Source organism: Coregonus lavaretus (assembly GCF_964263955.1).
Source record: "Coregonus lavaretus genome assembly, contig: HAP1_SCAFFOLD_5839, whole genome shotgun sequence".
NCBI lineage: Eukaryota > Metazoa > Chordata > Actinopteri > Salmoniformes > Salmonidae > Coregonus > Coregonus lavaretus.
In genome coordinates, this window is record NW_028165839.1 from 22,579 (window position 1) to 37,000 (window position 14,422).

Sequence of the window (14,422 nt, forward strand, 5' to 3'; positions counted from 1 at the left end):
TAAAATCTGTCAAAAACACATCCAGGAGAGTGTTGAAGTGACTGAGATAATGGGCGGATTCGACTAGCTGATCCGCGGGGCACCGGACTATGACCCGTGACGTGAACGGGCAAAAACGGTGAAGGAGAGTCCTTCTCAAATCGAACAGTAATCTGCGCTGATCCGTCGTGTTGTCAACAAGGCAGCATGGTGAATCGTCCAGAAACATCTCTTTTCCATTAAATATATGCTTGAATTTTCAAACTAGTTTTCATTGGGAAGGCAGATGCAGCGTTTTTATCAAAAGCAATCACTTTTGAATGTTAAAACACAGAATTCTACACATTACTCCACGAGTTTAATTATGTCACTCTTGTTTTGTGCAGGCTTCGCCGTGGGATTTGAACGGGGTACCTGGCTCACGCCTGGGAGGCAGCCAACCCGGTGCAAAACACGCCTATCCGGGCGCCCCGGACAGATTAATCGAATCCCCTCAATGATACTCAGATAATAGAATGGATTAAAGCACTGGCTCAGACAAAAATTTAATAAAAACAATGGGAAAATATAATAATACTAGTAACGTCAAATGCTGAAACAAATTCCATGACAGTAACCTTAAATACAATACGTTTGTGTGGGATACTGTCAGTTGGTAGAGGGTGTGAATGTGTGTCAAAGCAGCTAGAAAATCAGGACTCCTTATCTCTCTCCTCTCCCAAGGATAAACACCATACATTTAAATGAATCACACACACATAGCCGAGGGAAGTAGGGTGCTGAGGGTGCTGCAGCATCCCCTGAAAAATCTGAATCGAAAATAATAATATATATATTTGTTTACTTTTTTTTAAACAAATTTATTCACAAAAGTACTGCCCTGGGCCTTTACTAGTCATGTATTAGCGGACCGATATAGGCTTCTGTAGCGCCGCTAGGTTTAGGACCTCATATTGAAGCTTGTAGGCTGCGTTTACACAGGCAGCCCAATTCGTTTTTCCCCCCCCACTAATTGGTTTTTTGATCAATCACATCAGATCTTTTCACATCAGATCTTTTTCAGAGCTGATCTGATTGGTCAAAAGACCAATTAGAGAAAATAATATCAGAATTGGGCTGCCTGTGTAAACGCAGTCATAGAGACCACCAACTGATGTATAGAGAAATCTTAAAATTATCTTCTTTGGTTTAGATCATGAAACCTCTAACACAAATTCATTTGACTTGGTGAAAATCCGTTTTTTGGACCTAACTTGCTTACTATTTTTTTCCTATGGTTTCTTCGTTTACAGACTGAAATGATGACCTCAATGGTAAAATTATTAATTGTGTTTATGGTTTCCTAGAAACAAGGGTGGCACCACTTCCCCCTTTGGCTCAACTTACTCCGCTCTCCCCTACTGTCAAGATTCAAAATTGATATCATGAAAAGTGTGTTTTTTGTCAAATTGAAAATTAAACTACAAGTAATTTATTATTTGAATGCATTTGCACTAAGATCTTTTAGGTGAATCTAAAACATTTCATTTTTAGATCAACTGGTGCTAGGGTTCGTCTTCATGGTAATAATAATAATAATATGCCATTTAGCAGACACTTTTATCCAAAGCGATTTACAGTCATGCGTGCATACATTTTTACGTATGGTAAAGATGTTTTACTTTTGTTTGATGGTAAAGATTTAGATCAGAACAAAGTGTTTACAATGTATCTCTTCATTATCTCTGGTAAATATTATATACAGAAACGCAAGCGGGCAAAAGAAAAGCCAAGATTCTTCATTTTGTTAATGTTTTTTTATTTGAAAATGCTGCATAGTCTGAAAACCGGTAAAGCAAAGTGAACCCTAAAGGCCTGTGAAGCATTACTGTATGTATCTCTGTTTAAATGTGGATACCCGTGTATAAAGTTGTCTGTTTTATTTGGTATACTGTTTTATAAGATATGTCTTTATATTGTGTTAGATTTGTTGTTAATAAAAATGATATATATATATATTTATATATATACACACACACACATATATATAATTAAAAATATGCCATTTAGCAGACGCTTTTATCCAAAGCGACTTACAGTCATGTGTGCATACATTTTTACGTATGGATGGTCCCGGGGATCGAACCCACTACCCTGGCGTTACAAGCGCCATGCTCTACTAATTGAGCTACAGAGGACCAGAGGACTGTATATACATTTACATTTTAGTCATTTAGCAATATACAGTACCAGTCAAAAGTTTGAACACGCCTACTCATTCCAGGGTTTTTCTTTATTTTTACAATTTTTTACATTGTAGAATAATAGTGAAGACATCAAAACTATGAAATAACACATATGGAATCATGTAGTAACCAAAAATGTGTTAAACAAATCAAAATATATTTTATAATTTTAGATTCTTCAAAGTAGCCACCCTTTGCCTTGATGACAGCTTTGCATTCTCTTTGGTGTGTAACAGACACTGACTGGCACCCTCCAGGAACTGCGGAGGGAAATCATACTTGACTATGAGGGATCCCAAAGGAATAGAAGGAGGTGTGTGTTGTGTGTGTAGTGTTGTGCGTGTGTCCAATCCATAGCGTTTACTGCTGCTACCTTCAGAGCAGACATGTATACCAATGCTGTACCACCATCTCTCCTCCATACTGTCTCTGTCCAATAAACTTGAAAACAATGAGGCTACTCCTTTTCAAACCACATTCAAATAAACTGGGACTTTATTATTATGAAAGGGACATCGGGGTTGCGTCCCATATGGCCCTAGTGAAAAGTAGTGCACTATTTAGGGAATAGCGTTCCATTTGAGACGCATCCCAGGACATTTAGGTACATTGTACATTCAACGACGTGAGTAGTAGTCAACGCAACACAATCAAACATCACAATATTACAAACTATGGCCCTGATTGAGAATGAATTGTTTTCTTATTTATTCCATTATGACACAAATATCTGTTTAGGAAATTAAAGGAAAAAATCTACGTTATAAGAAGATAAACCAGGATAATACCAGGTTATTATCGTAAGAAAAAAAGGATCTCAATAAGGTTGCAAAATTCTGGTTGGAGGATTCCCTGAATTCTTGCTTATTCCCTCCAGATTCCGGCAATATTCCAACCAGGATTTCTGGGAAAACCTGGGAATTTGGGGAAAGTTAGCAGAATCTTTCAAACATAGTGCTAAATAAGGTTAAATAAATACAGCACTTCTATACTCTAGTACTTCTCTGGCCGTTACACACTGTACTGTAGGTTTGGGGTTAGCAGGTTTTTAGGGGAAAATGGCACATTACCAGAGTAACAAAGTATCTAGAATACTAAACTAAGAATAAATACTGAATGTTTTCAATAAAAATTAATTAATTGACAAATGCTCTAATAATCACAATCTCACTACACATTAGTCGGAATGTATAAACAATCAATTTATCCTAACATGTGACTGTTTCATTTTAATCTTATAATATAAAATACATCTAGTTAGATAAGACTAGGAGTAATTAGTGCAGTCAATGCTTTAGTGAGCGTCCCAAATGGCACCCTATTCCCTACATAGTGCACTACTTTTGACAAGGACCCATAGACCTCTGGTCAAAAGTAGTGCACTATGTAGGGAATAGGGTGCCAGCAGCCCTAAATACCTGATTTAAAAGGAGACGCACACCTCCTTCACAAGCTCTCATCAGGAGCTCCAACATTCTCACACTAACATCCTCCCCACCATCTCTCAATTCTCTGTCCCTCCTCTCTCCCCTGGTCTCAGTTGATCTTGGTGGTGTTTCCAGGGGTAGATGAGTTCTCCCAGAAACAGCTTCTCTCCCCTGTCTCTCTCCCCCATCGCTCTCTCTCCCCATCTCTTTCTCCCCCATCTCTCTCCCACAATCTCTCTCTCTCTCCCCATCTCTCTCTCCCCCATCTCTCCCCACAATCTCCCCATCTCTCTCCCCCATCTCTCTCTCCCCACAATCTCCCCACCCCCATCTCTCTCCCCCATCTCTCCCCAAAATCTCCCCCCATCTCTCTGCCCCATCTCGCTCTCCCCCATCTCTCCCCACAATCTCCCCAACCCCCATCTCTCCCCACAACCCCCCCCCCCCCCCCCCATCTCTTTGCCCCATCTCTCTCTCCCCCACAATCTCCCCACCCCCCATCTCTCTCCCCCCATCTCTCCCCACAATCTCTCCCCCCCCCCCCCCCCCCCCCCCATCTCTCTGCCCATCTCTCTCCCCTGGTCCTAGTCTATCTTGGTAGTCTTATGTCTCCAGGGGTAGATGAGTTCTCCCAGGAACAGCTTCTTGCAGAGGGCCAGCCAGGAGTCCTTAGGGTAACAGCTGTAGGTGGTGGTCCTGTAGGTCTGGATCACACTGCTCACCTTCAGAGGGTTAATCTGAGAGAGGGAGCGTGGGGGGGGGGGGGGGGGGGGGAATGAGACATAAACATGTATATAGTGAGAGTGTGTGATAAGGACCATCTAGGTCTATCTAGGAGAAAAACTGTGAATGACACGTGTGTGTATGGTTTGTCTATGTTGTTGTGGTTTTATAGGACTAAATAAGCAAACTGACTGCCATTTTAGCTTCAGTTTTTTTGTCCTGCCACATCTGCCAAACGCCATCATGAAAGAGGACCACAATGGAAATTAGTCGTAGGTCTTTTGTGTTTATCTTCAATGATTCTTAATAAAGTGCATCATTTTGTGTGTACCTAGTTTTAAATGATTAATTAAACAAAACTAAAAGTGGAGGAACGACAGAGAGAAAAGGAGGAGAGGAAAGAGAGAGATGAAGAGAGAGAGAGAGAGAGAGAGAGAGAGAGAGAGAGAGAGAGAGAGAGAGAGAGAGAGAGAGACAGAGAGAGAGAGAGAGAGAGAGAGAGTCTTACATCCATCATGAGGTGTAGAGGTGTTCCTGGTTCCTCACAGAGCACTCTGAACTTCACACCCTCTGTAGAGAACACACACATTTCAGTCAGACACAGAACAACACAGATCAGCACCTCCTCCTCATTACACCAGGTCTCTCTTAAAAATACAGAGTTCTCTCTCAACGAGACTAACCTGGTTATATAAAGGAATAAAGAAACCACAGTCCAGAACAGACAACCACAGAACAGAACAGACAACCACAGTACAGAACAGACAACCACAGAACAGAACAGACAACCACAGAACAGAACAGACAACCACAGTACAGACAACCCCATTACAGACAACCACAGAACAGAACAGACAACCACAGAACAGATCAGACAACCACATTACAGACAACCACATAACAGACAACCACAGTACAGAACAGACAACCACAGAACAGAACAGACAACCACAGTACAGACAACCACAGAACAGAACAGACAACCACAGAACAGACAACCACAGAACAGAACAGACAACCACAGTACAGACAACCCCATTACAGACAACACCAGAACAGACAACAACAGTACAGAACAGACAACCACAGAACAGAACAGACAACCACAGTACAGACAACCACAGTACAGACAACAACAGAACAGACAACAATAGTACAGACAACCACAGAACAGACAACCACAGAACAGACAACAACAGTACAGACAACAACAATACAGAACAGACAACCACAGCACAGACAACCCCATTACAGACAACCACAGAACAGACAACAACAGTACAGAACAGACAACCACAGAACAGAACAGACAACCACAGTACAGACAACCCCATTACAGACAACCACAGAACAGACAACAACAGTACAGACAACCACAGAACAGAACAGACAACCACAGAACAGAACAGACAACCACAGAACAGAACAGACAACCACAGAACAGAACAGACAACCACAGTACAGAACAGACAACCACAGAACAAAACAGACAACCACAGAACAAAACAGACAACCACAGAACAAAACAGACAACCACAGTACAGACAACAACAGTACAGAACAGAACAGACAACCACAGTACAGACAACCACAGAACAGACAACCACAGGACAACCACAGAACAGAACAGACAACCACAGAACAAAACAGAATAGACAACCACAGAACAAAACAGACAACCACAGTACAGAACAGACAACCACAGTACAGACAACAACAGTACAGAACAGAACAGACAACCACAGAACAGAACAGACAACCACAGAACAGACCACCACAGTACGGACAACAACAGTACAGACAACCACAGAACAGACAACCACAGAACAGACAACAACAGTACAGACAACAACAATACAGAACAGACAACCACAGCACAGACAACCCCATTACAGACAACCACAGAACAGCCAACAACAGTACAGAACAGACAACCACAGAACAGAACAGACAACCACAGTACAGACAACCACAGAACAGACAACAACAGTACAGACAACAACAATACAGAACAGACAACCACAGTACAGAACAGACAACAACAGTACAGACAACCACAGAACAGAACAGACAACAGTACAGAACAGACAACAACAGTACAGACAACCACAGAACAGAACAGGCAACCACAGAACAGACAACCACAGTACAGAGAACCACAGTACAGAACAGACAACCACAGTACAGTACATTTTTAAAACCTTTTATAAAGTTGGTTTTGTAGCATAAACTGGGAATTGGATATTTCTGACTGATATTATGATTGTCTGTTTGTTTCATATCTGCAAAGTAGTTAAAACGCTGTCAGTTCCACTAAGTTTTAACGTACATTTCCTACAATTGTACACATTTTGCCATGGGGCGTAGAGAAAATGTTGCGGTTTTAAAGCAAGTTTTCTCCAATTCTACCCATTTTGCAATGGGGCGGAGATAACATATCCCTCCCTCCCACCCACCTGCCAGTCTGTAGGATCTGAAGACTCGGAGGCCCATGGCAAACAGAGGGAAGGAGTTGATGAAGTCAACACTGAGGTGGAGAACTCCCTGAAACATTACTACCACAAGGCGGAGCTAGAGAGAGAGAGAGAGAGAGACACAGACAGACAGACAGACAGACAGACAGAAAGACAGTAGGGGTCAAATAATAGATATTTCATTGTCCATCGGTTAAAAGGAGAATGTTTCTGGTGCCTTTCCCAACACCCCCAGACACACACACACATTGACAGGCCCAGGGTCAGCCTCAGGGCAGCGTCCATGGATGGACATGCACACGTTGACAGGCCCAGGGTCAGCCTCAGGGCAGCGCCCATGGATGGACATGCACATGTTGACAGGCCCAGGGTCAGCCTCAGGGCAGCGCCCATGGATGGACATGCACATGTTGACAGGCCCAGGGTCAGCCTCAGGGCAGCGTCCATGGATGGACATGCACACGTTGACAGGCCCAGGGTCAGCCTCAGGGCAGCACCCATGGATGGACATGCACACGTTGACAGGCCCAGGGTCAGCCTCAGGGCAGCGCCCATGGATGGACATGCACACGTTGACAGGCCCAGGGTCAGCCTCAGGGCAGCGCCCATGGATGGAGAGCAATTGTAGGGGATTAAATTGCCTGGCTCAGGGAGTCTTACCACAGTAAAGACCAGGTAGTATAGAGCTGTGGTTGGCAGGAGGAATGTGTGTGTGTGTGTGTGTGTGTGTGTGTGTGTGTGTGTGTGTGTGTGTGTGTGTGTGTGTGTGTGTGTGCTCACCATGGTAAACACTAGGTAGTATAGAGCTGTGGTTGGCAGGAGGAACAGCAGGATGGTGAACAGCAACGTCCCGATAAACAACTAGAAAACAATACAGACACGTTAGTTCACTGTAACAAATATACAAATGTTAGTTCACTGTAACAAATATACACATGTTAGTTCACTGTAACAAATATACACATGTTAGTTCACTGTAACAAATATACACATGTTAGTTCACTGTAACAAATATAAACATGTTAGTTCACTGTAACAAATATACAAATGTTAGTTCACTGTAACAAATATACACACGTTAGTTCACTGTAACAAATATACACATGTTAGTTCACAGTAACAAATATACACGTTAGTTCACTGTAACAAATATACACATGTTAGTTCACTGTAACAAATATACACATGTTAGTTCACTGTAACCAATATACACATGTTAGTTCACTGTAACAAATATACACATGTTAGTTCACTGTAACAAATATACACATGTTAGTTCACTGTAACAAATACACACATGATAGTTCACTGTAACAAATATACACATGTTAGTTCACTGTAACAAATATACACATGTTAGTTCACTGTAACAAACATACACATGTTAGTTCACTGTAACAAACATACACAAGTTAGTTCACTGTAACAAATATACACATGTTAGTTCACTGTAACAAATATACACATGTTAGTTCACTGTAACAAACATACACATGTTAGTTCACTGTAACAAACATACACAAGTTAGTTCACTGTAACAAATATACACATGTTAGTTCACTGTAACAAACATACACATGTTAGTTAACTGTAACAAATATAAACACGTTAGTTCACTGTAACAAATATACACGTTAGTTCACTGTAACAAATATACACATGTTAGTTTCACTGTAACAAACATACACATGTTAGTTTCACTGTAACAAACATACACATGTTAGTTCACTGTAACAAACATACACATGTTAGTTCACTGTAACAAATATACACATGTTAGTTCACAGTAACAAATATACTCGTTAGTTCACAGTAACAAATATACATGTTAGTTCACAGTAACAAATATACACATGTTAGTTCACAGTAACAAATATACACATGTTAGTTCACTGTAACAAACATACACATGTTAGTTCACTGTAACAAATACACACATGATAGTTCACTGTAACAAATATACACATGTTAGTTCACTGTAACAAATATACACATGTTAGTTCACTGTAACAAACATACACATGTTAGTTCACTGTAACAAACATACACATGTTAGTTCACTGTAACAAACATACACAAGTTAGTTCACTGTAACAAATATACACATGTTAGTTCACTGTAACAAACATACACATGTTAGTTAACTGTAACAAATATAAACACGTTAGTTCACTGTAACAAATATACACGTTAGTTCACTGTAACAAATATACACATGTTAGTTTCACTGTAACAAACATACACATGTTAGTTTCACTGTAACAAACATACACATGTTAGTTCACTGTAACAAACATACACATGTTAGTTCACTGTAACAAATATACACATGTTAGTTCACAGTAACAAATATACACGTTAGTTCACAGTAACAAATATACATGTTAGTTCACAGTAACAAATATACACATGTTAGTTCACAGTAACAAATATACACATGTTAGTTCACTGTAACAAACATACACATGTTAGTTCACTGTAACAAATATACACATGTTAGTTCACAGTAACAAATATACACGTTAGTTCACTGTAACAAATATACACACGTTAGTTCACTGTAACAAATATACACATGTTAATTCACTGTAACAAATATACACATGTTAGTTCACTGTAACAAATATACACATGGGTTAAACTGTCCATCCTACATTCAAGTATGTACATTTGATAATGTAAGTGTACGACTGAGTCAAGTGTGAGTATACCTGGCATAGATGTGAGAGGTGTGTGTGTGTGTGTGTGTGCATGTGAGGTGTGTGTGTCCGTCCATCTGTGTGTCCATACCTGTGATAGGTGTGTGTGTGATAGGTGTGTGTGTGATAGGTGTGTGTGTGATAGGTGTGTGTGTGATAGGTGTGTGTGTGATAGGTGTGTGTGTGTGATAGGTGTGTGTGTGTGTGTGATAGGTGTGTGTGTGATAGGTGTGTGTGTGATAGGTGTGTGTGTGATAGGTGTGTGTGTGTGTGTGATAGGTGTGTGTGTGATAGGTGTGTGTGTGATAGGTGTGTGTGTGATAGGTGTGTGTGTGATAGGTGTGTGTGTGATAGGTGTGTGTGTGATAGGTGTGTGTGTGATAGGTGTGTGTGTGTGTGTGATAGGTGTGTGTGTGATAGGTGTGTGTGTGATAGGTGTGTGTGTGATAGGTGTGTGTGATAGGTGTGTGTGTGATAGGTGTGTGTGTGTGTGTGATAGGTGTGTGTGTGATAGGTGTGTGTGTGATAGGTGTGTGTGTGATAGGTGTGTGTGTGATAGGTGTGTGTGTGATAGGTGTGTGTGTGATAGGTGTGTGTGTGATAGGTGTGTGTGTGTGTGTGATAGGTGTGTGTGTGATAGGTGTGTGTGTGATAGGTGTGTGTGTGATAGGTGTGTGTGTGTGTGTGATAGGTGTGTGTGTGATACGTGTGTGTGTGATAGGTGTGTGTGTGATAGGTGTGTGTGTGATAGGTGTGTGTGTGTGTGTGATAGGTGTGTGTGTGATAGGTGTGTGTGTGATAGGTGTGTGTGTGATAGGTGTGTGTGTGATACGTGTGTGTGTGATAGGTGTGTGTGTGTGTGTGATAGGTGTGTGTGTGATACGTGTGTGTGTGATAGGTGTGTGTGTGATAGGTGTGTGTGTGATAGGTGTGTGTGTGTGTGTGATAGGTGTGTGTGTGATAGGTGTGTGTGTGATAGGTGTGTGTGTGATAGGTGTGTGTGTGATAGGTGTGTGTGTGATAGGTGTGTGTGTGTGTGTGATAGGTGTGTGTGTGATACGTGTGTGTGTGATAGGTGTGTGTGTGATAGGTGTGTGTGTGATAGGTGTGTGTGTGTGTGATAGGTGTGTGTGTGATAGGTGTGTGTGTGATAGGTGTGTGTGTGATAGGTGTGTGTGTGATACGTGTGTGTGTGTGATAGGTGTGTGTGTGATAGGTGTGTGTGTGATAGGTGTGTGTGTGATAGGTGTGTGTGTGATAGGTGTGTGTGTGATACGGTGTGTGTGTGTGATAGGTGTGTGTGTGATAGGTGTGTGTGTGATAGGTGTGTGTGTGATAGGTGTGTGTGTGATAGGTGTGTGTGTGATAGGTGTGTGTGTGATAGGTGTGTGTGTGATAGGTGTGTGTGTGTGATAGGTGTGTGTGTGATAGGTGTGTGTGTGATAGGTGTGTGTGTGATAGGTGTGTGTGTGATAGGTGTGTGTGTGATAGGTGTGTGTGTGTGTGATAGGTGTGTGTGTGATAGGTGTGTGTGTGATAGGTGTGTGTGTGATAGGTGTGTGTGTGATAGGTGTGTGTGTGATAGGTGTGTGTGTGATAGGTGTGTGTGTGTGATAGGTGTGTGTGTGATAGGTGTGTGTGTGGTGTGTGTGATAGGTGTGTGTGTGATAGGTGTGTGTGTGATAGGTGTGTGTGTGATAGGTGTGTGTGTGATAGGTGTGTGTGTGTGAGTGTGTGTGTGTGATAGGTGTGTGTGTGATAGGTGTGTGTGTGATAGGTGTGTGTGTGATAGGTGTGTGTGTGATAGGTGTGTGTGTGATAGGTGTGTGTGTGATAGGTGTGTGTGTGATAGGTGTGTGTGTGATAGGTGTGTGTGTGATAGGTGTGTGTGTGATAGGTGTGTGTGTGATAGGTGTGTGTGTGATAGGTGTGTGTGTGATAGGTGTGTGTGATAGGTGTGTGTGTGATAGGTGTGTGTGTGATAGGTGTGTGTGTGATAGGTGTGTGTGTGATAGGTGTGTGTGTGATAGGTGTGTGTGTGATAGGTGTGTGTGTGATAGGTGTGTGTGTGATAGGTGTGTGTGTGATAGGTGTGTGTGTGATAGGTGTGTGTGTGATAGGTGTGTGTGTGTGATAGGTGTGTGTGTGATAGGTGTGTGTGTGATAGGTGTGTGTGTGTGTGTGATAGGTGTGTGTGTGATAGGTGTGTGTGTGATAGGTGTGTGTGTGATAGGTGTGTGTGTGATAGGTGTGTGTGTGATAGGTGTGTGTGTGATAGGTGTGTGTGTGATAGGTGTGTGTGATAGGTGTGTGTGTGATAGGTGTGTGTGTTGTGATAGGTGTGTGTGTGATAGGTGTGTGTGTGATAGGTGTGTGTGTGATAGGTGTGTGTGTGAGTGTAGGTGTGTGTGTGTGTGTGATAGGTGTGTGTGTGATAGGTGTGTGTGTGATAGGTGTGTGTGTGATAGGTGTGTGTGTGATAGGTGTGTGTGTGTGTGTGATAGGTGTGTGTGTGATAGGTGTGTGTGTGATAGGTGTGTGTGTGATAGGTGTGTGTGTGATAGGTGTGTGTGTGATAGGTGTGTGTGTGTGATAGGTGTGTGTGTGATAGGTGTGTGTGTGATAGGTGTGTGTGTGATAGGTGTGTGTGTGATAGGTGTGTGTGTGATAGGTGTGTGTGTGATAGGTGTGTGTGTGTGATAGGTGTGTGTGTGATAGGTGTGTGTGTGATAGGTGTGTGTGTGATAGGTGTGTGTGTGATAGGTGTGTGTGTGATAGGTGTGTGTGTGTGTGTGATAGGTGTGTGTGTGATAGGTGTGTGTGTGATAGGTGTGTGTGTGATAGGTGTGTGTGTGATAGGTGTGTGTGTGATAGGTGTGTGTGTGTGTGTGATAGGTGTGTGTGTGATAGGTGTGTGTGTGATAGGTGTGTGTGTGATAGGTGTGTGGTGTGATAGGTGTGTGTGTGATAGGTGTGTGTGTGATAGGTGTGTGTGTGTGTGATAGGTGTGTGTGTGATAGGTGTGTGTGTGATAGGTGTGTGTGTGATAGGTGTGTGTGTGATAGGTGTGTGTGTGATAGGTGTGTGTGTGATAGGTGTGTGTGTGTGTGATAGGTGTGTGTGTGATAGGTGTGTGTGTGATAGGTGTGTGTGTGATAGGTGTGTGTGTGATAGGTGTGTGTGTGTGATAGGTGTGTGTGTGATAGGTGTGTGTGTGTGATAGGTGTGTGTGTGATAGGTGTGTGTGTGATAGGTGTGTGTGTGTGTGTGATAGGTGTGTGTGTGATAGGTGTGTGTGTGATAGGTGTGTGTGTGATAGGTGTGTGTGTGATAGGTGTGTGTGTGATAGGTGTGGTGTGTGTGTGATAGGTGTGTGTGTGATAGGTGTGTGTGTGATAGGTGTGTGTGTGATAGGTGTGTGTGTGATAGGTGTGTGTGGTGTGATAGTGTGTGTGTGTGTGATAGGTGTGTGTGTGATAGGTGTGTGTGTGATAGGTGTGTGTGTGATAGGTGTGTGTGGTGTGTGTGTGATAGGTGTGTGTGTGATAGTGTGTGTGTGTGTGTGTGAGTGTGTGTGTGTGTGATAGGTGTGTGTGTGATAGGTGTGTGTGTGATAGGTGTGTGTGTGATAGGTGTGTGTGATAGGTGTGTGTGTGATAGGTGTGTGTGTGATAGGTGTGTGTGTGATAGGTGTGTGTGTGATAGGTGTGTGTGTGATAGGTGTGTGTGTGTGTGTGTGATAGGTGTGTGTGTGATAGGTGTGTGTGTGATAGGTGTGTGTGTGATAGGTGTGTGTGTGTGTGATAGGTGTGTGTGTGATAGGTGTGTGTGTGATAGGTGTGTGTGTGATAGGTGTGTGTGTGTGTGATAGGTGTGTGTGTGATAGGTGTGTGTGTGATAGGTGTGTGTGTGATAGGTGTGTGTGATAGGTGTGTGTGTGATAGGTGTGTGTGTGATAGGTGTGTGTGTGATAGGTGTGTGTGTGATAGGTGTGTGTGTGTGATAGGTGTGTGTGTGATAGGTGTGTGTGTGATAGGTGTGTGTGTGATAGGTGTGTGTGTGTGATAGGTGTGTGTGATAGGTGTGTGTGTGATAGGTGTGTGTGTGATAGGTGTGTGTGTGATAGGTGTGTGTGTGATAGGTGTGTGTGTGATAGGTGTGTGTGTGATAGGTGTGTGTGTGATAGGTGTGTGTGTGATAGGTGTGTGTGTGTGATAGGTGTGTGTGTGATAGGTGTGTGTGTGATAGGTGTGTGTGTGATAGGTGTGTGTGTGTGTGTGATAGGTGTGTGTGTGATAGGTGTGTGTGTGATAGGTGTGTGTGTGATAGGTGTGTGTGTGATAGGTGTGTGTGTGTGTGTGATAGGTGTGTGTGTGATACGTGTGTGTGTGATAGGTGTGTGTGTGATAGGTGTGTGTGTGTGTGATAGGTGTGTGTGTGATAGGTGTGTGTGTGATAGGTGTGTGTGTGATAGGTGTGTGTGTGATAGGTGTGTGTGTGATAGGTGTGTGTGTGATAGGTGTGTGTGTGATACGTGTGTGTGTGTGTGATAGGTGTGTGTGTGATAGGTGTGTGTGTGATAGGTGTGTGTGTGATAGGTGTGTGTGATAGGTGTGTGTGTGATAGGTGTGTGTGTGATAGGTGTGTGTGTGATAGGTGTGTGTGTGTGTGATAGGTGTGTGTGTGATAGGTGTGTGTGTGATAGGTGTGTGTGTGATAGGTGTGTGTGTGATAGGTGTGTGTGTGATAGGTGTGTGTGTGTGATAGGTGTGTGTGTGATAGGTGTGTGTGTGATAGGTGTGTGTGTGATAGGTGTGTGTGTGATAGGTGTGTGTGTGATAGGTGTGTGTGTGTGTGTGATAGGTGTGTGTGTGATAGGTGTGTGTGTGATAGGT

The 14,422-nt window shown here is 42.7% G+C and overlaps 1 protein-coding gene across 1 annotated transcript; it reads right to left on the reverse strand.

Annotated features, from left to right (window-relative positions):
• Nucleotides 1-4,196: 4,196 nt before the first annotated feature.
• On the reverse strand, nt 4,197-7,689 carry LOC311115382 (phosphatidylinositol N-acetylglucosaminyltransferase subunit Q-like; the record flags this gene model as incomplete). The annotated part of the gene is made up of 4 exons (XM_084190561.1): nt 4,197-4,368; nt 4,863-4,924; nt 6,811-6,925; nt 7,609-7,689. Coding segments are annotated over 4 exons (411 nt in total), but the record flags the coding sequence as incomplete, so codon positions are not given.
• Nucleotides 7,690-14,422: the final 6,733 nt, after the last annotated feature.